General features: G+C 44.5%; 1 protein-coding gene across 1 annotated transcript in view; it reads right to left on the bottom strand.

Annotated features, from left to right (window-relative positions):
* Nucleotides 1-25,396, bottom strand: part of galnt17 (polypeptide N-acetylgalactosaminyltransferase 17) — a 388,163-nt gene that overhangs the window by 277,656 nt on the left and 85,111 nt on the right. Inside the window, exons 3-4 of the mRNA XM_068010281.1 lie at nucleotides 22,543-22,709; nucleotides 14,088-14,262 (exon numbers count right to left, since the gene is read on the bottom strand). Of these exons, the coding sequence (XP_067866382.1) occupies nucleotides 14,088-14,262; nucleotides 22,543-22,709 (342 nt within the window). The remainder of the gene's footprint in view (nucleotides 1-14,087; nucleotides 14,263-22,542; nucleotides 22,710-25,396) is intronic.

Consider the following 25,396-nt stretch of genomic DNA (forward strand, 5'->3'; position numbering starts at 1 on the left):
AAAATTAGAGCTAGACCATTCAGGAGTCAAATTTGGAAACACTTTTATTGTAGAGGATTGTAGAGGTTTGGAACTCTCTTGCTAGATCAATTGTAAATTTTAAATCTGAAATTGATAGATTTTTGTTAACAAAAGATATTAAGGGAATATGAAGCAGAGGCAGATATATGGAGTTAGGTCACAGATCAGCCATGATGTCATCAAATGGTGCAACAGGCTCGAGGGGCTAAATGGCCTACTCTTGTGCCTATGTTCGACATTTTAGCCAGGACATGGGGATGACTGTTCTTCTCTGAAATAGTGCTATGGGATCTTTAATGTCCATCTTAGAGAGCAGATGGGACCTCGGTTTAATATCTCATCCGATAGGCATGTAGGCTGACGACATCCATGTGTACCCCAGCAACACCTCTGTCACTGCCTTTGATTTGTCATGCTGTTTGTCCGACATCCAATATTGGATGAGCAGAAATTTCCTCCAATTAAATATTAGGAAGACCAAAGCTACTGTTTTTGGCCCCCAACATGAACACCTTTCCCTTGCAAACCAATTCCACCCACCTCCCTGGCCATTGCCTAAGGCTGAACAAGGCTATGCACAACCTCAGCATCTTGTTTGGCCAGAAGCTGAACTTTCAACCTCATATCCTCTCCACCACCAAGACGGCCTACCTCCTCCTCGGTAACATAGAAACATAGAAAATAGGAGCAGGAGTAGGCCATTCGGCCCTTTGAGCCTGCTCCGCCATTCAATATGATCATGGCTGATCATCCAACTCAGTAGCCTGTTCCCGCTTTTGCCCCATACCCTTTGATCCCTTTAGACCCAAGAGCTATATCTAACCCCTTCTTGTAATATCGCCCATCTCCGTCATGGCCTCAGCTCATCTGTTGCTGGAACCCTCACCCACGCTTTTGTTATCACCAAACTTGACTATTCCAATGCTCTACCGGCCAGCCTCCCATTTTCCACCCTTTGTAAACTTGAGCTCCTCTTTCATCTTCAGTTGCTTTTCATCCTGACAGATCCTTACATCTATTGGACTGGCTGTTAATTTAATCACATAGTTTGAGAGCTGCATGTTGCTGCATGGCCATTCTTCTTTATCCTCCTGGACATATACCAGCCTCCGCTCTCTTATCCACTTTGGGGAAACAACCACTGACCAACCAATGAGGAAGTAGGAAGACTGGCCTCAGCACACTATACTAAACCTTTTATTTCCCTCAAAGTTTAAATTCCTTCACTCATTCATTAGAATGGAACTACGCCAGTCATTCTGTGCAAAGCTACATCTAAAGAATTGTTAACACACATTGCAACTCATGAACTTCTTCCCTTTCTCCAGATGTGCCATATGAAGCTGACTCAAGATGGATTGAATCAGAACAAGCCAACACCTAATGGTTTGCACCACTCCCCACTCTAACTCTCGTAAAGCGCCAGCTCATTGCACTCACCCTGGGGAGTATTGGAAGTGTGAATGAAGAAAGTGAATTGATTGATACAAAGAATATGTGTGTGTAAGAGTTGAAGATGGTACAAAATTGAGCAGAAGCAGAAGATGGTGTCAGAAGAAAAGCAAGAACTTACAGTCCAGAGTAGTCAGTGCACATCCATCCTCAGCTGTTGAGGGCTGGAATACAGATCTTAGGCCACCTGCTTTACAAAGAAGGATGCTTTCCAAGCATCAGAGATTGCAACAGCCATTGCAGACAATATCAAGCAACTTTGTGCAGATAACAAGTAGTGTAGAAGAATCCACAATCTGCATTTGTGCTGTGTTAGTGCACAGATTCCAACCATTGCAGATTAGCATGCAGCGAGTAGTGGCACCAGGGGTATCTGCAGTGGGACCCACATGAAATCATCCCTAAGGCACCTCTTCTGAACATTCAGATGGTTGTCAAAGGTGCTTTGGGCCCCAATGCATACCAGGATTTCTCCTCTACATTTAACAGGCGAGATGGTTGGATGAAGTGAGTTGATGATAAAGGCTTCATTGCTGCCATGGTAACTGCCATAGTAATGCAGTGACATAGTAACAGGGCAGACATGGAATGAGCTTGCACGATGTTGTTACCTTTCAGGAGGACAACACATCCAGAAACAACCCAGTCCATTCTCCAGTGACTGCATACGCACAAGGAAGTGAGCAGAGCCAGTCTGTCCCTGTAAATGCCAATTGGTAAAGGGTGCAGTTGGGCCATCTCAACCCCCCGCTCACATGTGTCAAGTACCACTTCAATCAGAAGAGTTGCAACAAACCAGGCAACTCTTGCTAGTGGGGAAACAAAGAGAAGAAGCACTAGTTTAGGTTTAGAGCACATCAGTCGCATACTGCCACCAAGGGATAGCACGAGGACAGCAAACAGTAGCAATACAGTGATAACATTTAAAACATTTAATAACTCAGCTATTCCCCCTGCCTCCATGCATCAATATCCCTTTTGGTCCCTAATCACCTTACTCTACCTTTTACCACCCTTTTATTATTTATATGCCTATAAAAGAATTTGTTAAGGGAAAATCATGTTTAACTAACTTGCTGGAGTTTTTTGAAGAGGTGACAGAGTTGAATAGGGCAATGCTGTTGATGTGGTGTACCTGGACTCGCAAAAGGCATTTGATAGTGTCGCACAGCAGACTTGTGCGCAAAATTATAGCTCATGGAATAAAAGGGACAGTAGCAACATGGATATGAAATTGGCTGAGTGACAACAAACAGAGAGTAGTGGTTAATGGATGTTCTTTGGGCTGGAGGAAGGTTTGTAGTGGAGTTCCCCAGGGGTCAGTGATGGGACTCTTGCTCTTCCAGATGTATATTAATGACCTAGACCTTGGCATACAGGGCACAACTTCAAAATTTGCTGATGATACAAAACTTGAAACAATTGTGAACAATGAGGAGGATAGTGTAGAACTTCAAAAAGACATAGACAAGTTGGTGGAATGTGTGGACAAGTGGCAGATGAAGTTCAATGTGGAGAAATGTGAAGTGATGCCTTTTGGTAGGAAGAACATGGAGAGACAACATAATGTAAAGGGTATAACTCTATCGGGGATGCAGGAGCAGAGGGACCTGGGGGTATGTGTGCATAAGTCATTGAAGGTGGCAGGACAGATTCAGAGAGTGGTCAATAAAGCATACAGGTCTCAGTTTTATCCCCTTACGTCCCCACCTGAATGAATTTCGCGCTCGGCATGACATTGAGCTCGACTTCCGTCGTTCCGCCTCCAGGCTCACTTCTTTGACCAGGAGTGTTCCCCCCGACCAGCAGACCCATTCACCCGCCTCCAGCATTCTCCCTCTACCTGGATCCTTCCCCCTGGCCTCTTACCCACTCTTGATCTCTTCATTGAAAACTGTCAGCGAGACATTGGTCATCTCAATTTCTCTGCTCCCCTCACTCACTCTAACCTGTCCCCCTCTGAACTTGAGGCACTCCGTTCTCTCAGGTCTAACCCCGACATGGTCATCAAACCTGCAGACAAGGGTGATGCTGTTGTTGTATGGCGTACCGACCTCTACCTTGCAGAAGCTCAACGCCAACTCACAGACACTTCTTCCTACCTCCCACTGGACCATGACCCCACCACCGAACATCAAGCCACTGTTCAAAGGACTGTCACTGACCTCATCTCCTCTGGAGATCTTCCCTCTACAGCTTCCAATCTCATAGTCCCGCAACCCCGGACAGCCCGCTTCTACCTCCTTCCCAAAATCCACAAATGGGACTGTCCCGGCAGACCCATTTTGTCAGCCTGCTCCTGCCCCACTGAATTTATTTCTTCCTATCTTGACTCTATCTTTTCTCCGCTGGTCCAGTCTCTTCGCACCTACATCCGTGACTCTTCTGATGCCCTACGGCATTTTGGCAATTTCCAGTTTCCTGGTCCCAACTGCCTCCTCTTCACTATGGACGTCCAATCGCTTTACACCTCCATCACCCACTAGGATGGTTTAAGGACTCTCTGCTTCTTCCTTGAACAGAGGCCCAACCAGTCCCCATCCACCACCACCCTCCTCCGCCTGGCTGAACTTGTTCTCACATTGAACAACTTCTCCTTCAACTCCACTCTTCCTTCAAGTCCTAGTTATGCCTGTCTTTTTGTGGGATATGTCAAGCATTCTTTGTTCCAGTCCTACTCAGGCCCCCTCCCCCAATTCTTTTTCCGGTACATCGATGACTGTATCGGTGCCGTTTCCTGCTCCCGCCCCGAACTGGAAAACTTTATCAACTTTGCTTCCAATTTCCAGCCTTCTCTCACCTTTACATGGTTCATCTCTGACACTTCCCTTCCCTTCCTCGACTTCTCTGTCTCCATCTCTGGGGATAGGTTGTCAACTAAAATCGATTATAAGCCCACCGACTCCCACAGCTACCTCGACTACACTTCTTCACACCATACCTCCTGTAAGGACTCCATTCCATTCTCCCAGTTTCTCTGTCTCTGATGCATCTGCTCTGATGATGCTACCTTCCATGACGGTGCTTCTGATATGACCTTTTTCCTCAACCGAGGATTCCCCCCCACTGTTGTTGACAGGGCCCTCAACCGTGTCCGGCCCATTTCCCGCAACTCTACCCTCACCCCTTCCCCTCCCTCCCAGAACCGTGACAGGGTTCCCCTTGTCCTCACTTTCCACCCCATCAGCCTCCATATCCAAAGGATCATCCGCCACCTCCAGCGTGATGCCACTACCAAACGCATCTTCCCCTCCCTTCCCCTGTCAGCATTCCGAAGGGATCGTTCACTCCACGACACCCTCATCCACTCCTCCATTACACCCACCACCTCGTCCCCGTCCCATGGCACCTTACCCTGCAATCGCAGGAGGTGTAATACCTGCCCATTCACCTCCCCTCTCCTCACTATCCCAGGCCCCAAACACTCCTTTCAGGTGAAGCAGCGAATTACTTGTACTTCTTTCAATGTAGCATACTGTATTCGCTGCTCACAATATGGTCTCCTCTATAATGGGGAGACCAAACGCAGACTGGGTGACCACTTTGCGGAATACCTCTGTTCAGTCCGCAAGCAGGACCCTGAGCTTCCGGTTGCTTGCCATTTCAACACTCCCCCCTACTCTCATGCTCATATCTCTGTCCTGGGATTGCTGCAGTGTTCCAGTGAACATCAACGCAAGCTCGAGGAACAGCATCTCATTTACCGAATAGGCCCACTACAGCCTGCCGGACTGAACATTGAGTTCAATCATTTCAGAGCATGACGGGCCCCCCATTTTTCTTTTATTTTTAGTTATTTTTTCTCTTTTTTTTTTCTTTTTTACAATTTTTACAATCTTTTTTTTGTGTTTATTTCATTTCATCTTAGTTTGTTCAGTTTGCTTACCCACTGTTTTTTTCATGTTTGTCCTTGCTGCTGTTCAATCTTCAGTCCGTTAACACCCTATCTGTACTAATGCTTTGTCTTTCAACACACCATTAACATATTGTTTGCCTTTGCTCCATGACCTTTTGGTCAGCTATGTGACCTTGTCCAATCTACACCTTCTCCTTTGTTATCTCTTGCCCCACCCCCGCCTCACTTGCTTATAACCTTTGACATTTCTAATATTTGCTAGTTCCGAAGGTCACTGACCCGAAACGTTAACTCTGCTTCTCTTTCCACAGATGCTGCCAGACCTGCTGAGTGGTTCCAGCATTTCTTGTTTTTATTAAAGCATACAGTATTCTGGGCTTTATTAATAGGGGAATGCCAGACAAGAGCAAGGAGGCTATGTTGTACTTGTAATAGACACTAGTTTGGCCTCAGCTGGAGTATTGTGTCCAGTCCTGGGTGCCGCACTTTAAGGAAGACATGAGGGCATTGGAGAGAGTACAGAAAAGATTCACGAGAATGGTTTCAGGAATTAGGAACTTCAGTTATGAAGATAGATTGGAGAAGTTGGGACTGTTTTCGTTGAAGAGAAGGCTGAGAGGAGATTTGATAGAGGTATTCAAACTCTTGACGTGTCTGGGCAGAGTAGAGAGGGAAAAACAGTTCCCACTTGTGAAAGGATCGAGAATGAGAGGGCACAGATTTACAGTGATTGCCAAAAAAAGCAAAAGCTACAAGAGGAAAAATGTTTTCATGCAGTGAATTGGACTGTTATCTGAAAAGGAAGAATATACAGGGTTACGGGGAGAAGGCGGAGGAATGGCATTAGGTGAATTGCTCATTTGCAGAGCCGGTGTGGGCTGAATGGCCTCCTTCTGCGCTGTCACAATTCTGTGATTCTGTGACTCTTAACTGCCTTCTGAAATGGCCTAGCTCAGCGGCAATTAGGAATGGACAGTAAATGCTGGCCTTGCCAGCATTGCTCACATCCCGAGAGTGAATTTAAAAAAAGATGTAGGAAGGACATTTCAAGCATTGGGCAAACAGAATAATTCTGAGAGTCTGGTGAATGGTTCTGGCAGAAACAAAAGTGGCTCACCAGCTACATTTGCAATCTCTTCAGTTTCCTATGAGTTCATTCCCACCTCCTCTGGGTGGCCCATGTTGACTGCTTATTGTACTGCAAATTTGTGGAACATACAGCAAACAATGGTGATGGGGTGAGGCTTTGGCTGGACTATATGCCCTTTGATTTGTCAAGGCATCTAAATCTTTGCTTCACCATGTGCACAGTGATGGCTCCCATAGATACATGCTTGACCAGTATATAGATTGCCACAGAGATGCTGTAAGCTTGGGCTTCTGTCTGAAGTTGCTGTTCTATAGCCAGTCTTGCAGTTCTCTTTATGGCCAAATAAAAATGCACAGTGGATCACCTCAAAATAAAAGTATCATGACTGCTATTGTGGATGATCCTAGGCAGATGGTTACAGATGAACTGCACATTGAAGAATTAGAACCCCTTGTGATTGATGAATACACCACGACTGTGTGCAAAAGCCTAAAGGACAACAGAGGTCTCATTGCCCAACTGTAAAGTGCATTGGAAGATTTTGCAATGTTAAAATATATTATTGCAACTAGTTGCATTTCTAAGAGGCACTAGACTCCAACTTTCAGTGATGCTCTTAAAAGTTATTATTTCTCTCGAGTATTCATTAACCTTTCAGTAATTAGAACCAATGAATAATGGAATAGGGATTAAAAACATATTCAAACCTAAAGGTTTTTGTGGCATGTTTGGCCAAAACTATCACCAATTTTTAATTTTCCATTTTTCTGCTCAGTGCTGTAAATGTGACATCTGGAATTTAAAACAGAAAGAAATGCCAAATGTGGCTTCAAAGCTCGAAGAGCTTGGATTCCAGAAAGTAATTTTCCACAGGCTGTATTGTTAGTGATCTATACTCAAGATGTAATTATGTTGTCTGCTGTCTGCATAGTACTGGAAACAGTCTTCATTTTTTAAAAAATTATTCATTTAAGGGACATGGGCATCACTGGTAAGGCTAGCATTTATTGCCAATCCCTAATTGCCCTGAAGAAGGTGATGGTGAGCCACCTATTTGAACTACTGCAGTCCATGTGGTGAAGGTACTCCCACAGTGCTGTTATGCAGAGTGTTTTGATCCAGCAACTATGAAGGAATAGTGATATAGTTCCAAGTCAGGATGTGTGTGACTTGGAGGGGAACTTGCAGGTGATAGTGTTCCCATACATCTGCTGCCCTTGTCCTTCTAAGTAGTGCTAGAGGTTGCAGGTTTGGGAGGTGCTGCCGAAGAAGATTTGGCAAGTTGCTGCAGTGCATCTTGCAAATAGCGCAGCAGCCATATTACGCCAGTGGTGGGGGGAGTGAAAGTTTAAGTTGGTGGATGGGATGCCAGTCAAGAGGACTGGTTTATCCTGGAAGCTGTTGAGCATCTTGAGCATTGTTGGCACTTGTGTGTCATGAATGTCACTTGCCATTTATCAGCCCAAGCCTGGATGTTGTCCAGGTTGTGGTGTCTGCCGGCACACACTGTTTCATTATCTGACTAATTGCGAATGGAGCAAAACACTGTGCAATCATCAGTGAACATTCCCAATTCTGACCTTATGATGGAGGGAACGTCATTGATGAAGCAACTGAAGATGGTTGGAGCTAGGACACTACCCTGAGGAACTCCAGCAGTGATGGCCTGGGGCTGAGCTGGTTGGCCTCCAACTACCACAATCTTCTTTCTTTGTGCTAAGTATGACTCCAACCAGTGGTGAATTTCCCCCCGATTCCCATTGACTTCAATTTTGCTAGGGCTCCTGGATCCCACACTTGGTCAAATGCTGCCTTGATGTCTGGAACTTCTGGAATTCAGGTCTTTTGTCCATGTATGGGTCAAGGCTGCAACAGGTCTAGAGCCAAATGGTCCTGGTGGAATCCAAACTGAGCACCAGTGAGCAGGTTATTGGTGAGTAAGTCCGTTTAACAACACTGTCAATGACCCCTTACATCACTTTGCTGACGATTGAGAGTAAGCTGATGGGGCAATAATTTGCTCGATTGGATTTGTCCTGCTTTTTGTTGACAGAACATAGCTGGCTAATTTTCCACTTTGTTGGATAGATGTCAGTGTTGTAGCTATGTTAGAACAGTTTGGTTAGAGGTGCAACTAGTTCCAGAGCACAAGCCTTCAGCACAGCAACCAGCATGTTGTCAGGGCCTTTGGCTTTTGCTGTATCCAGTGCACTCAGCTGTTTCTTGATATTACATGCAGTGAATCAAGTTGGCTGAAGACTGGCATCTGTGATGGTGGAAATCTCAGGAGGAGACCAAGACAGATCATCCACTCGGCACTTCTGGCTGAAGGAGGTTGCAAATGCTTCAGCCGTGTCTTCTGCATTCGTGTTGGGCTCCACATTTTTGAGAGGAGAATGATCAGAGAGCCTTCTCCCCCCCATTAATTATTTAATTGTCCACTACCATTCATGACTGGATGTGACAGGATTTAAGCTTTGATCTGATAAATTGGTTGTGTGATTGCTTAACTCTGTCTATAGCTGCCGCTTCTGCTCTTTAGCATGCATGTAGCCCTGTGTTGTAGCTTCACAAGGTTGGCACCTCATTGTCAGGTACACCTGGTGCTGCTCCTGGCATGCTCTACTACACTCTTCATTAGACCAGGGTTGGTTGCCTTCCTTGATGATAATGGCAGAGTAAGAAACAGGGCGAAAGGGATCAAAGGATATGGGGGGAAGTGGGAACAGGTTACTGAGTTGGATGATCAGCCATGATCATAATGAATGGTGGAGCAGGCTCGAAGGGCCGAATGGCCTACTCCTGCTCCTATTTTCTATGTTTCTATGTGCTGGGCCATGTGGTTACAGATTGAGATGCAGTACAATTCTGCTGCTACTGATGATTTACAGTGCTATTTCTGACACTAGATTTTTATTCCAGATTTATTTAATGAGCTGAATTCAAATTCACGAACTGCCATTGTGGGATCTGAACCCACTGGATTACGAGTCAAGTAACTTAACCACTATGCTACCGTACCCCTTATGAATAATAGGCATAGGAGTTTCATCATGAGAGCAAATGCCAATAAATGTTCCCTTTATCCAACCACTAGGTAGGCTTTGCAGAATATATGCTATTGGGGCAGATTTTCTTCTTCAGGTTCCATGCATATTCTTTTGATGGAACGGACATGTTCATCACACACAAATTTGGCACGAGCTCTTCACAAGTTTGTGTGCAGCTATTGCCCAGATGTAGCTATCTGGTAGGCAAGCTCTGTATAGCAGTCAATGGCTGCAAATTTACCTGTGAAATGTCAGCATTTGGATATCAACCCATAATTCCTTTGAAGAGACCCATGAAAGCTCATCCTCCAATATCGTCTTAGCTTCCATCTGAGGAGCAAAAGGGTCTGGGGGTACTCATTCACAAATTACTAAAAGTAGTGGCACAGTTTAATTAGCCCATAAAAAAGCAAACCAAACATTGTGTTTCATTTCTAAACGGATAACATTGAAAAGCAGAGAAATTATGTTAGACGTACATCAAACCTTGGTTCAACCACACTTGGAGTACTGTACACAGTTCTGGTCTCCATGTTACAAAAAGAGTACTGAGGCATTGGAGAAGGTTGAAATGACCCACAAGCATGATACCAGACCTGAGAGCATCTGGAAAGGCTGAGTAGGTTGGGGCTGTTTTGTCTAGAAAGAAGATGATAAGGGGTAACCTGAAAGAGGCCCTTTAAGATAATAAAAGAGTTGATAGATGTAGAAAAAATGTTTCCACTTATGGGAGAGATCCAAAACTAGGTAAACGATATTGCTGGGGAGGGTTTAAATTACTTCAGCAGGAAGAGAGGAATCAGAAAATAGAAAGGAGCAGTAATGAGATCCGAGGACAGAGAGTACGCCACTTGTCCCTCTAAGAAGTTGGACGCGGACCGCTCGGGGGTCGTGTAACTATTTAGCATGGAGGAGTCTCGTTCGTTATCGGAATTAACCAGACAGAGAGATATAAATAGCAGAAAAATTAGAAATATCCCAAAAATTGCAGGGACCAGATTGAGGAAAATAGCAAAAGTGACAAAGGAAGTGTTAAGTTGTATATATGTCAATGTCCGTGTAATTAATAAGATTAATGAGCTGCAAGCACAAGTTGCCAAAAGGGATTATGACATGGTTACATTAAGCGAAAAATAGCTCAAACAAGGACAGGAATGGCTCTTAATATTCCTGGTTACCAGGTATTCGGGAATGATAGAGAAGGAAAAAAGAGGAGGGGGGAATGACAGTATTGATTTATGATGATGTTACAGTTCTAAATAGAAAGTATACGCTAGATTATTCTAGGACTGAATCTATTTGGCTTGAGTAACAAATAGAGGGGGAGCTGGGAGTTTTTTTTAGAGCTCCAAATAGCGAGGACACATTTGAGCAGAATTTTTGGCAAATTTCAAAGTGTGTAACAAAAATAGAGCAGTAATATTAGAAGATTTTAATTACCTTCAAATAGACTGGGAAAAACATATAGGCTGGGATTTTATTGAACTCCCGACGCCGGGCTCCATGGTAGAGGGGGCTGGAAGATAGTTCTGGCAGTGGCCCGCCACGGTAGTGCCAGGCCTGATCTTTCCATCGGCAGTGAGGCTCCATGGCAGCCCCCAGCCGCTGGGTGACGGGACCAGGATTAACATATTTAAATTAATGAAATGAATACATTAAAAATAATCAACAGCAATCTTATCTTCGGGCCGTGATCTTCCAAACAGGGCCGGCACTCACGCGTCTTCACTTTCCCATCCAGGGAAAGCAGGCGCCACCGTGGTGGGGAAGGGGGGAACTTATGATTTTTAGTGCAGTGAAGGGGGGCAGGGAATGGGCTGTAATGCAAATTAATAGTGTGGGAGAGGATGGGAAGAGGAGACCTCTGCACTTTGATCTGTTTGGGGCCAGGGGTAGCGGGGGGGGTGCGGAAGGGCAAGTGTTGAAGGTGTTTTGGTGGGGGGCGGGCAAATTTTGAATTTATTTGTTATTGGGGGAGAAGGGGTGATAGATTTATTGGCAGTACATGGGGGGGGGTTAGCTCTACAAAAATTTGAATGACCCTCAGGGCTGGCTGCCTTTTAAAATGGCGCCAGCGCCTGCACTCAGGCAGCTAACGCTGTAGCTGGTGTCGAAGAGCCCACCCCCTCCACGTGATTTGGGGGGGGGGGGCCCGACTGGCTCATTATCCTGGACCACCATGAGGAAGAGCGCGGCGGCAAGGCAGCATGCAGCACGCACATGCGGGCCACCAATTTTTACACCCACCTCCGCTCCTGTCTACAGAAGAAAATCCAGCCCATAGTGTTAAAGGTAGAAAAGGAGAGAGGAATGTCTGATATATTTACAAGACAACTTTCTCAATCAATATGTTTCCACTCCATCAAAGAATGAAGCAGTGTTGTATCTGGTTCCAGGAAATGAAGTAGAGCATGTTGCAGTAGGAGATCATCGAGCTAACAGTGACCACACAGCATAATCTGGTTTAGAATAATAATGGAAAGAAACCATAAAAAAGATAAAATTGGTCAACTGAAGAAGAGCTAATTTCAGTGATTTAAGAAGTGATCTAGTGCAGATAGATTGGAAATGGTGCTTGCAGGTGAAAGCAGTAATGGAGCATTCCAAGAGGAGATATTGAAGTATAAAGTAGGCATATTCCTTTCAAGGGAAAATATAGAGCATCCAAAGCTAATGCTTCCTGGATAACAAAGGAAATAAAAGCTAAAATAAAACAGGGGAAAATGAAGCTTATGACAAATTTCAGGAGCAACATTCAGCTAATAACCAGGAAGATAATGGAAATTACAGGACGGAACTGAAAAAGTTAATATGGGAGGCAAAAATAGGTTACAAGAAAAGTTTAGCAGGCAACATTAAATGAATCCTAAAACATTTTATAAACATATAAAGTATGTTTAGCTGGAAAAAAGTTGGCCCTATTCATGATCTAAAGGGAAATCTTTGTGTAGAGGCAGAGGACATGGCTAAAGTATTAAATGAATACTTTGCATCTGTCTTCACAAAGGAAGCGGATGATGTGGAGGTTATACGAAAAGAGGATAGGGAAGTTATGGACGGGATAGTAATAGATACAGAAGATATGGTGAAAGGATTAGCATTACTGAAATTTGGTAAGTCACCTGGATTAGATGGAATGTATCCTAGGTTGCTGTAATAAGCAAAGGTAGAAATAGTAGAGACATTGGTCACAATCTGTCAATCCTCATTGGATACAGGAGTAATGCTGGAGAACTGGACAGCTGCAACTGTTACATGAGTATTCAAGAAAGGGGAGAGGGATCAACCAGGAAACTACAGGCCAGTCACTCTAAATGGATGGTAGGGAAATTATTGAAAACTGTTATCAGGGACAAAATTAACTTTCGTTTAGAAAAGCATGGCTTAATCAAGAAAAGCCAGCACGGATTTGATAAAGGCAAATTGTGTCTGACAAACTTGATTGAATTCTTTGATGAGCTAACATTCGCGCCACACATGTGCCAGGCAATGACCATCTCTAACACAATATAATCTAACCATCTCCCCTTAACATTCAACGGCATTACCATCGCTGAATGCCCCACCATCAACATGCAGGAGGTTACCATTGGCCAGAAGCTTAATGGGAACAACCATATAAATACAATGGCTACAAGGGCAGGTCAGGAGCTGGGACTTATGCAACAAGTAATTCAACTCCCCAAAGCCTGTCCACCATCTACAAAGCACAAGTCAGGAGTGTGATGGAATACACTCCACTTGTCTGGATGGGTGCAGCTCCAACAACACTCAAGAAGCTCGACATCATCCAAGACAAAGCAGCCCATTTGATTGGCACCCCATCCACCACCATATCTTAGTTTGTTCAGTTTGCCCACCCACTGTTTTTTTTCATGTTTGTACTTGTGGCTGTTCAGTTTTCAGTCTGTTAATACCCTATCTGTACTAATGCTTTGTCTTTCAACACACCATTAACATATTGTTTGCCTTTGTTCCATGATCTTCTGGTTGGTTATTCTCTGTGACCTTGTCCTATCTACACCTTCTCCTTTGTTATCTCTTGCCCCACCCCCACTTTACTTGCTTAAAACCTTTCACATTTCTAATATCTGCTAGTTCTGAAGAAGGGTCACTGACCTGAAACGTTAACTCTGCTTCTCTCTCCACAGATGCTGCCGGACCTGCTGAGTATTTCCAGCATTTCTTGTTTTTATATGGTTTGTAGAAAGTAGCTATCACTACTTGGGATTGTGCTCCAACATTTGAGCCATATATTTTGAACTGTTCTATATGGTATAACTTCCATTTACCTCAAACTCATGTCCACCTATTCTAAATCAGTCATTTCCAATTCTTTACACCAAATATCATTCACAACAATTTACACGACAGCTCTTGCAACATTTCTCAAACTTGAATGCTCCCTTGCTGGTCCACAAACAGCTCCCTAGTTGTGATGGCAGGTAAAGCTATAGAAAACTCTTACCCTTTTATCCAACTTCCTCATTGACTGGAGAATATGTGGATCAGAGAGTCCTTCTGAAGATAGGGAAGGTATTGAAAATGGAATATATCCATTTTATGTTAACTAATTACGTTGTTTCATTAAAAGTCTGTCGTGTTCGCTGCTACTTACCAGCCTGCACTAAACTCCACATGGGCATCAAAGAACCCTGTGATTAATGCTGTTGCAGCTTTCCATCCCTGGACTCGGGCTCGGATCAGCCCTTCACGCTTTTCATTCCTCACCACCTTCACCAGACCAGGGTAGCGCTTGTGAACATATTCTTCCAGTGGGGCCTTTAGTTCTTCTGTAGCGTGATAAAAACACAGAAAACATTGCTCAAATCAATAGACACCAAATGTTAGATGAGTGTTTTAAATGCCTGAATTTCCTCAACGTCAGGTATACTGTAGTTGCACTGTTATTGCACCAGAAAATTACGCAGTTCACCAGCAGATTTTCCAACCCACAAATCAGTGTCAACTGTTGAACAAGAAACTTGACTGTATTAATTGTGTAACTGCATAGAAACATTCTGCAGACTTCAGTTTTCAACATAACCCTGGGAAACATTTCCTAATCTCCCCACAGCATCTATAACCCACATCTTAATTCTATGTTGACAGTAGAATAGAAAAGCAGGCAGAACCTATACCCAATAGGCAAGCAGGCAGAAAAGGTGGGAGAAGAAAAATAGTTAACTTCTCAGAGGAGGACCTCATTACCCTCTTAGACAAGGTGGGAGGGAAGAGGCACAGTCTCATGGGACAGCGATCCTCCAAGCCTGGTAGAACAGTCAGCCATGCCCCTTAGAGGGAGGTGGCACTGGAACTCTTGACCAATTCTCTCACTCTTAGGACAGCACAGCAGTACAGGAAAAGAATCAATAATCTCACCAAGGTAAGATAAGACACTCACAATGGTTCTTCTTTCTTCCGTGACCACTCTGGGTACCACCAGTCTTCACCCGAATAAAGCAATATGCACTCTACTTTCGCAGAGCAATATGGTTAAAGGAACCTATTAACTCACTAGCCTGCACTATTACTACATACCTATCCAAACACTCAGAAATTTCCTTGTGAAATCCCATAAACACATTCCTCCACTCTTGCATCTTTACACTCAATGAAGAGTGTAGGAGAGCATGCCAGGAGCAGCACCAAGAATACCTAAAAATGAGGTGCTGACCTGGTGAAACTACAACACAGGACTACATGCATGCTATGCAGCAGAAGCAACATGCAATACAGCAAAATCGTCCTGTAAACAACCAATCAGATCAAATCTCTGCAGTCCTGCCATGTCCGGCCGGGAACGCTGGTGGGCAATGAAATAACTAACTGGAGGAGGAGCCTCCACAAACATCCCCATCCTCAATGATGGGGGAACCCAACACATCAGTGTAAAAGACAAGGCTGAAACATTTGCAAACATCTTCAGCCAGAAATGCTGAGTGAATGATCCATCTCAGCCTCCTCCTGAGGTCCCCAGCGTCACAGATAGCAGTCTTCAGTCAATTCAATTCACTTCACGTGATATCAAAAAATGGCTGAAGGCATTGGATACTGGAGAGGCTATGGGGCCTGACAACATCCTGGCTGTAGTAAAGACCTGTGCTCCAGAACTAGCCGCGCCTCTAGCTAAGCTGTTCCAGTACAGCTACATCACTGGCATCTACCCGGCAATGTCGCAAATTGCCCAGGTATGTCCTGTCCACAAATATCAGGACAAATCCAAACCAACCAATTAACATCCCATCAGTCTACTCTCAATCAACAGCAAAATGATGGAAGGTGTCATCGACAGTGCTCTCAAGCAGCACTTACACAACAATAACTTGCTTACCGAAGCTCAGTTTGGTTTCTGCAAGGGCCAATCAGCTCCAGAGCTCATTCCAGCCTTGGTCCAAAACTGAACAAAACAGTGCAGCAGCTTTTTCGGGAGCAGCGTGTGAGCGAGTGAGCAGCTGGGAAAGTCAGTTTGAAAGTAAATTTAATTTCCTTTTGTTTTTCGGCGGAGGCCAGGGGGCTGCTGGGTAAGTAAAACACTATATATTTGGGCGGTTTAAAATAACTTTCCTTTCAGTGCAGCAGCTTTTTCGGGAGCAGCGTGTGAGCGAGTGAGCAGCTGGGAAAGTCAGTTTGAAAGTAAATTTAATTTCCTTTTGTTTTTCGGCGGAGGCCAGGGGGCTGCTGGGTAAGTAAAACACTATATATTTGGGCGGTTTAAAATAACTTTCCTTTCAGTGCAGCAGCTTTTTCGGGAGCAGCGTGTGAGTGAGTGAGCAGCTGGTAAAGTCAGTTTGAAAGTAAATTTAATTTCCTTTTGTTTTTCGGTGGAGGCCAGGGGGCTGCTGGGTAAGTAAAACACTATATATTTGAGACACTTGTAGTGTCTCCCACCCGCCCTCCTCCTCTAAGCAAAAAAAAAAGGACTCGGTGGGGTGTTTATAAGGTAAGGCTTTTTCGATTTCTCTGGTTTTATTGTGATTGGTAAAAACTTTTCGTTCCTTTTTCATTTAACTAAGTTTAAACTTAAGATTAAAAATGGCAGGAGATCTCAGACCCGTATCATGCTCCTCTTGCTCAATGTGGGAGCTCAGGGACATGGCTGATGACCCTGACTCCTTCACGTGCAGGAAGTGTGTCCAGCTGCAGCTCTTGTTAGACCACATGACGGCTCTCGAGCTGCGGATGGACTCACTTTGGAGCATGCGCGATGCTGAGGAGGTCGTGGATAGCACGTTTAGTGAATTGGTCACACCGCAGATTAGGATTGCTGAGGGAGAAAGGGAATGGGTGACCAAAAGGCAGAGAAAGAGCAGGAAGGCAGCGCAGGAGTCCCCTGCGGTCATCTCCCTCCAAAACAAGTATACCGTTTTGGATACTGTTGAGGGAGATGGCTCACCAGGGGAAGGCAGCAGTAGCCAGGTCCATGGCACCGTGGCTGGCTCTGCTGCTCAGAAGGGCGGGAAAAAGAGTGGAAGGGCTATAGTCGTAGGGGATTCGATTGTAAGGGGAGTAGACAGGCGGTTCTGTGGTCGAAAACGAGGCTCCCGAATGGTATGTTGCCTCCCAGGTGCACGGGTCAGGGATGTCTCAGATCGGCTGCAGAACATTCTAAAGGGGGAGGGTGAACAGCCAGTTGTCATTGTGCACATAGGCACTAATGATATAGGTAAAAAACGGGATGAGGTCCTACAAGCAGAGTTTAGGGAGTTAGGAGCCAAGTTAAAAAGTAGGATCTCAGAGGTAGTAATCTCAGGATTACTACCAGTGCCACGTGATAGTCAGAGTAAAAATGAAAGAATAGTCAGGATGAATGCGTGGCTTGAGAGATGGTGCAGGAAGGAGGGGTTCAGATTTTTGGGACATTGGGACCGGTTCTGGGGGAGGTGGGACTATTACAAATTGGACGGTCTACACCTGGGCCGGACTGGAACCAATGTCCTTGGAGGTGCTTTTGCTAACGCAGTTGGGGAGGGTTTAAACTAATGTGGCAGGGGGATGGGAACCAATTGAGGTCAGTTGACAGTGAGGAGGTAGTAACAAAAGCCTGTAAGAAACTAGATAATGAAGTCAGTGTGACTAAGGGGAAGAGCAGGCAGGGAGCAGATGATGAATATAAAGGGACTGGTGGTCTGAGGTGCATTTGTTTTAATGCAAGAAGTGTAGTTAGTAAGGCAGATGAACTTAGGGCTTGGATTAGTACCTGGGAGTATGATGTTATTGCTATTACTGAGACTTGGTTGAGGGAAGGGCATGATTGGCAACTAAATATCCCAGGATATCGATGCTTCAGGCGGGATAGAGAGGGAGGTAAAAGGGGTGGAGGAGTTGCATTACTGGTCAAAGAGGATATCACAGCTGTGCTGAAGGAGGGCACTATGGAGGACTCGAGCAGTGAGGCAATATGGACAGAACTCAGAAATAGGAAGGGTGCGGTAACAATGTTGGGGCTGTACTACAGGCCTCCCAACAGCGAGCGTGAGATAGAGGTACAAATATGTAAACAGATTATGGAAAGATGCAGGAGCAACAGGGTGGTGGTGATAGGAGATTTTAATTTTCCCAACATTGACTGGGATTCGCTTAGTGTTAGAGGTCTAGATGGAGCAGAATTTGTAAGGAGCATCCAGGAGGGTTTTCTAGAGCAGTATGTAAATAGTCCAACTCGGGAAGGGGCCATACTGGACCTGGTGTTGGGGAATGAGCCCGGCCAGGTTGTTGAAGTTTCAGTAGGGGACTACTTTGGGAATAGTGATCACAATTCCGTAAGCTTTAAAATACTCATGGACAAAGACGAGAGTGGTCCTAAAGGAAGAGTGCTAAATTGGGGGAAGGCCAACTATACCAAAATTCGGCAGGAGCTGGGAAATGTAGATTGGGAGCAGCTGTTTGAAGGTAAATCCACATGTGATATGTGGGAGGCTTTTAAAGAGAGGTTGATTAGCGTGCAGGAGAGACATGTTCCTGTGAAAATGAGGGATAGAAATGGCAAGATTAGGGAACCATGGATGACAGGTGAAATTGTGAGACTAGCTAAGAGGAAAAAGGAAGCATACATAAGGTCTAGGCGGCTGATGAAAGACGAAGCTTTGAAAGAATATCGGGAATGTAGGACCAATCTGAAACGAGGAATTAAGAGGGCTAAAAGGGGTCATGAAATATCTTTAGCAAACAGGGTTAAGGAAAATCCCAAAGCCTTTTATTCATATATAAGGAGAAAGAGGGTATCTAGAGAAAGGATTGGCCCACTAAAGGACAAAGGAGGAATGTTATGCTTGGACTCAGAGAAAATGGGTGAGATTCTAAACGAATACTTTGCATCGGTATTCACCGAGGAGAGGGACATGACGGATGTTGAGGTTAGGAACAGATGTTTGATTACTCTAGGTCAAGTCGGCATAAGGAGGGAGGAAGTGTTGGGTATTCTAAAGGGCATTAAGGTGGACAAGTCCCCAGGTCCGGATGGGATCTATCCCAGGTTACTGAGGGAAGCGAGAGAGGAAATAGCTGGGGCCTTAACAGATATCTTTGCAGCATCCTTAAACACGGGTGAGGTCCCGGAGGACTGGAGAATTGCTAAAGTTGTCCCCTTGTTTAAGAAGGGTAGCAGGGATAATCCAGGTAATTATAGACCGGTGAGCCTGACGTCAGTGGTAGGGAAGCTGCTGGAGAAGATACTGAGGGATAGGATCTATTCCCATTTGGAAGAAAATGGGCTCATCAGTGATAGGTAACATGGTTTTGTGCAGGGAAGGTCATGTCTTACCAACTTAATAGAATTCTTTGAGGAAGTGACAAAGTTGATTGATGAGGGAAGGGCTGTCGATGTCATATACATGGACTTCAGTAAGGCGTTTGATAAGGTTCCCCATGGCAGGCTGATGGAGAAAGTGAAGGCGCTTGGGATTCAAGGTGTACTAGCTAGATGGATAAAGAACTGGCTGGGCAACAGGAGACAGAGAGTAGCAGTAGAAGGGAGTTTCTCAAAATGGAGACGTGTGACCAGTGGTGTTCCACAGGGATCCGTGCTGGGACCACTGTTGTTTGTGATATACATTAATGATTTGGAGGAAAGTATAGGTGGACTGATTAGCAAATTTGCAGACGACACTAAGATTGGTGGAGTAGCAGATAGTGAAGGGGACTGTCAGAGAATACAGCAGAATATAGATAGATTGGAGAGTTGGGCAGAGAAATGGCAGATGGAGTTCAATCAGGGCAAATGCGAGGTGATGCATTTTGGAAGATCCAATTCAAGAGTGAACTATACAGTAAATGGAAAAGTCCTGGGGAAAATTGATGTCCAGAGAGATTTGGGTGTTCAGGTCCACTGTTCCCTGAAGGTGGCAACGCAGGTAAATAGAGTGGTCAAGAAGGCATACGGCATGCTTTCCTTCATCGGACGGGGCATTGAGTACAAGAGTTGGCAGGTCATGTTACAGTTGTATAGGACTTTGGTTCGGCCACATTTGGAATACTGCGTACAGTTCTGGTCGCCACATTATCAAAAGGATGTGGATGCTTTGGAAAGGGTGCAGAGGAGGTTCACCAGGATGTTGCCTGGTATGGAGGGCGCTAGCTATGAAGAGAGGTTGAGTAGATTAGGATTATTTTCATTAGAAAGACGGAGGTTGAGGGGGGACCTGATTGAGGTGTACAAAATCATGAGAGGTATAGACAGGGTGGATAGCAAGAAGCTTTTTCCCAGAGTGGGGGTTTCAATTACTAGAGGACACGAGTTCAAAGTGAAAGGGGAAAAGTTTAGGGGGGATATGCGTGGAAAGTTCTTTACGCAGAGGGTGGTGGGTGCCTGGAACGCATTGCCAGCGGAGGTGGTAGATGCGGGCACGATGGAGTCTTTTAAGATGTATCTAGACAGATACATGAATGGGCAGGAAGAAAAGAGATACAGAAGCTTAGAAAATAGGCGACATGTTTAGAGAGAGGATCTGGATCGGCGCAGGCTTGGAGGGCCGAAGGGCCTGTTCCTGTGCTGTAATTATCTTTGTTCTTTGCTCTTTGTTCAAAAGCGCGGAATTCCAGAGGTGAGGTGAGAGCGACTGCCCTTGACATCAAGGCAGCATTTGACCGGGTATGACATCAAAGAGCCCGAGCAAAACTGGAGCCAATGGGAATCGGGGGAAAACTCTCCACTGGTTGGAGTGATACCTAGCGCAAAGGAAGATGGTTGTGATTATTGGAGACTAACCATCTCAGCCCCAGGACATCACTGCAGGGGTTCCTCAAAGCAGTGTCCAAGGCCCAACCATCTTCAGCTGCTTCATCAATGGCCTTTTATCCATCATACGGTCAGAAGTGGGGATGTTCACTGATGATTGCAAAATGTTTAGTACCATTTGTGAGGCCTCAGATTTTGAAGCAGCCCGTGCCCATATGCAGCAAGACCTGGATAATATTCAGACTTTGGCTGTTAAGTGGCAAGTAACAGTCATTGTATACATGTGTCAGCCAATGACTATTACCGTCAAGAGAGAATCTAACCATCTCCCTTTGATGCTCAATGGCATTAGCATTATCTTATATAAGACTGTAGTTCGGCCTCAGCTGGAGTACTGCATCCACTTGAGGAAAAACGTGAGGGCATTGGAGAGAGTATAGAAAAGATTCATGAGAATGATTCCAGGGATGAGGAATATCAGTTATGAAGATAGACTGGAGAAGTTAGGACTGTTTTCCTTGGAGAAAAGAAGGCTGAGAGGTGATTTGATAGAGTTATTCAAAATCATGAGGGGTCTGGACAGAGTAGATAGAGAGAAACTGTTCCCACTTGTGAAAGGATCGAGAACGAAAGGGCATAGATTTAAAGTATTTGGTAAGAGAAGCAAAAGTGACATGAGGAAAAACTTTTTCACGCAACGAGTAGTTAAAGTCTGGCATGTGCTGCCTGAGAACGTGGTGGAGGCAGGTTCAATTGAAGCATTCAAAAGGGAATTAGACTGTTATATGAAAAGGAAGAACGTGCAGGGTTACGGGGAGAAGGCAGGGGCAAGGAACTGAGGGAATTGCTCTTTCAGAGAGCAGGTGCAGACATGATGGGCCAAATGGCCTCCTTCTGCACTGTAACAATTCTGTGATTCTGTGATCATTGCTGAATCTCCCACCATCAACTTCCTGGGGATTACCATTGACCAGAAATTTAACTAGACCAGCCATATAAATACTGTGGCTACAAGAGCAGGCCAGAGGCTGGGAATTCTGCAGCGAGTAACTCAACTCCTGACTCTCCAAAGCCAGTCCACCATCTACAAGGCAAAAGTCAGGAGTATGATGGAATACTCTCCACTTGCCTGGATGAGTGTGGCTCCAACAGCACTCTCGAAGCTCGACACCATCCAGGACAAAGCAGCCTACTTGATTGGCATCCCATCCACCACCTTAAACATTCTCTTCCTTCACCACTGGCGCACAGTGGCAGCAGTGTGTAGCATCTACAAGACGCATCGCAGCAACTCGCCAAGCCTCCTTCAACAGCGCCTTCCAAACCCGCGACCTCTACCAACTAAAAGGACAAGGGCGTCAGATGCATATGAACACCATCACCTGCAAGTTCCTCACCAAGTCACACACCATCCTGACTTGGAACCATATCACGGTTCCTTCACTGTCACTGGGTCAAAATCCTGGAACTCCCTCCCTAACAGCACTGTGGGTGCACCTACGCCTCATGGACCACAGTGGTTCAAGAAGGCAGCTCACCATCACCTTCTCAGGGATGGGTAACAAATGCTGGCCTTGCCAGCCATGCTCACATCCCATGAACGAACATTTCACCTCTGCTATTACATTCACCACGCATTCCTCCACTGCCAGCCTTACCCTTATTAAATCACGTTGTTGCAGAATAAATTGGCCACAACATAAAGCAGAGGCAAGGCACTGGAGAGGGCATCCGAAAACTGTGATCGCATAATTCCTCATGAGGAGATGGCCATGGAACACCCAATGAGTTACTCAAATGTTTTCACAAACCTCCAAAAACATACAGATGTGCACAAGGTCAGGCAGGCCTGTAGTGCATGCAGTTTTTCTATCACATATTTTGAAGCTTACTGTACCATCATCACTGTTGTCATCCACAAGGATAATTTCCTTCAGTAGATGGGCTGGCGTGTGATTCACTGCACTGTGCACAGAGCGGAGGATGACGGACAGAGCTTCATTCACAAAGATGAAAATGATGGAAATCTGTGGCAGGTTCTTGGGGTAGCTCAATTCTTTGCATCTGAGGAACAGAAAATGTAAATTAATCTTCCTGATCCTTTAACTGCATCACCCGCACAGAGGAATTTGCATATCATGAGCTACAACCTTCCTCATGATTTTTAATTTACAGCATTATAATCTACATTGTCATATTCCTATTTTGCAAGCTATGAAGGATATCATTACTCAGTGAGATGATTCACATTCATGGGGATAATCCAATAGCATTATACTGTAGTTTAGCAGAAATTTAATGTGAATAGATTTTGGAAATTCGTTAAGAGTCACCCTAAGAGATGAGTCATATAGATTAGATTATTGGATTAAGATAAAATTGGGAAACAAATGACAGCAATTCACCCTTTCATTTGACTTTGATACATCTTTGGGGTTGGGGTGGGAGGAAAAGCTGAAGAAGGGAGAGGAAGGTTGCCAGACTCAGCAAAATGTCAGCTAGTGAGGTGTTTCAAAGGTTCAAGATGTTTCATGAATGAATGGCTGTATATTCTATGAGAATTTTCAGGCTTTAACGAGGCAGGACTTTTCATTTGATTCCGAATGCGGTTCCAAGTGCCTGACAGCTCCAGTACCAGTTTCGCAGGATTTGCCATTTATGAAGTACTATTATTGTTTGATTGTCAGAAATACTGGGTTCACAGATGAGTGGGAGAAAATGTCGCAACATAAACATATCATGCACATTGAACGTTTCTGTGATAATCTGGGTGACATTTTTTATCAAACATTTCTGAAATACTACAGGATGCAAAATCAGACATACTTTTCACTGGATGAAAGTCAGAGAAAATAGACAACTGAATAAAACGAACCATTTGCTGAGAAGAGTCCACATGAGCTACACATTGGAAAGATATGGAAGTGGGAGGTCAGCGGGCCACCACAGGCTGCATTAAATGGCTGCATCAGGGGGCCACAAGGCTCACAGGGGTCTAGGAAAGACCGCAGGCATACTTCCAGAGGGGTTATCCCTCCACCCTGAGGCATCTCACAGGACTGTGCCTTCTTTTATTTCAGCTGAAGGAGGAGGTGTTCAAGAGCGCCTTCATTTTGAAGTGCCCCATAGGTCTCCCTCTTCTCCAGCAGCACTCACCTCTCCTGGTGGGGCTGCCTACTGGACTTCACTGCACGCCCTCCTATTGGGCCTCCCCCTTCCCTGCTCATCCCACCATCCTTAACTGGACAGGGCACCCAGAAGCAGCATCTTAATTGGCCGCCCCCGTGAAGATCGTGACTGTTGTTCCCTCCCATTCCCCCTCAAAAACACAAATACACATTCATGCACCCTTTTCACCCTTGCAGTGAGCATTCTCCGGTACAGTTTCATTTTAGACTTCAAATGACATGCATCAAAAAGAGACAAACTTCAATTTTACATCAACAATATATTATGCCGATGTTTGCAGCCTTACTATTCTGAAAAAAAAAGCCCTTTTTCATGACTTCCTTTTATCCATTGGACACAACTATGTATACAGATTTCAAAAAGGTGACAAACAGGAAACCTGTTGCCTTGGAAAAATATCTTGCACCATGGTTTTCATTGCTCAGTGACATCATCAATGATGCAACTGACGAGACCAGCAGGTAATACAAATCAGTTCTATTCAAAGTTTTAATTAAAATTAAGACACATTAGAAACCCAGATTCATTGCTATACTGCAGCAGAAACTTTAGTGATGCCCAGTATAATTTCTATTAAGCTGAGTTTTCAGAATGGACCAGTTCTGGTCAATCCAGAATTGAATAGGGATCATTTTAACTTTGAGGGACAATGCAAAATGGGCTATATCAAATTGGTTGCCATTATACTTCTTGCCCAAATTTCCCTTTTATTCACTTCAAACATGGGCACACGGCTGAAGGTATGTTCAGTAAAGGCCAATGTTTCACATCAGTTTGAATGACATGTGTTGCTGCCTGCAATTTGCCTGAAAATATGCAAGCTGTGCTGGGATCATGCCCATTTCAGCAGCAAATGGCATTAAACTTAAACAATGCTGTGTGATTGGTACATTTTGCATATAACTAAATTTGAGAGGTCGGATGTATTCCAGGATGACCTGATTGCTCATTTTTGGGATATGAAATGAGCAATTCTGTTTCAATTGAGTCAGCTTAGGAATAGTTGAGAGAACAAATTGAAACACTTTGAAATTCCTGAGGGAGAGAAAATGGGTTTGACATTTGCAAGGAATCATTTATATTAATATAGGCTCCCATAATGGTAAGAAATTCAAGAAGAGTATTTCAAAGGCTTTTTTGACAAAAGGTTGGCTTAAAAGTGCAATCCATTTATTGCTTTTTTCACTCCAGGAGTTTGGGAGAAGGATTACTAATGCGAATACTTAAATATATTTTATGGCCTTACTGATTTGGTATATTTTCGCTTTCAATACAATTATTTAATGGCTTAAACCTAAAACATGGTCTGAAAGGGTGATGCTCTAAGGCGAGGATTGACAGTCTTGAAGATACAGGAAGATGGGCTCACCCCCAAGAGTGATCTAAGATCTGAAGAATCAGGAGTAAAAAGGATAGAGGCAGCAACACATGTCATTCAAACTGATGTGAAACACTGGCCTTGACTGAACATGCCTTCAGCTGCGTGCCCATATTTGAAATGAATAAAAGGGAAATTTGGGCAAGAAGTATAATGGCAGCCAATTTGATATAGCCCATTTTGC

Source organism: Heterodontus francisci, chromosome 30 (genome assembly GCF_036365525.1).
Source record: "Heterodontus francisci isolate sHetFra1 chromosome 30, sHetFra1.hap1, whole genome shotgun sequence".
Classification (NCBI taxonomy): Eukaryota; Metazoa; Chordata; class Chondrichthyes; order Heterodontiformes; family Heterodontidae; genus Heterodontus; species Heterodontus francisci.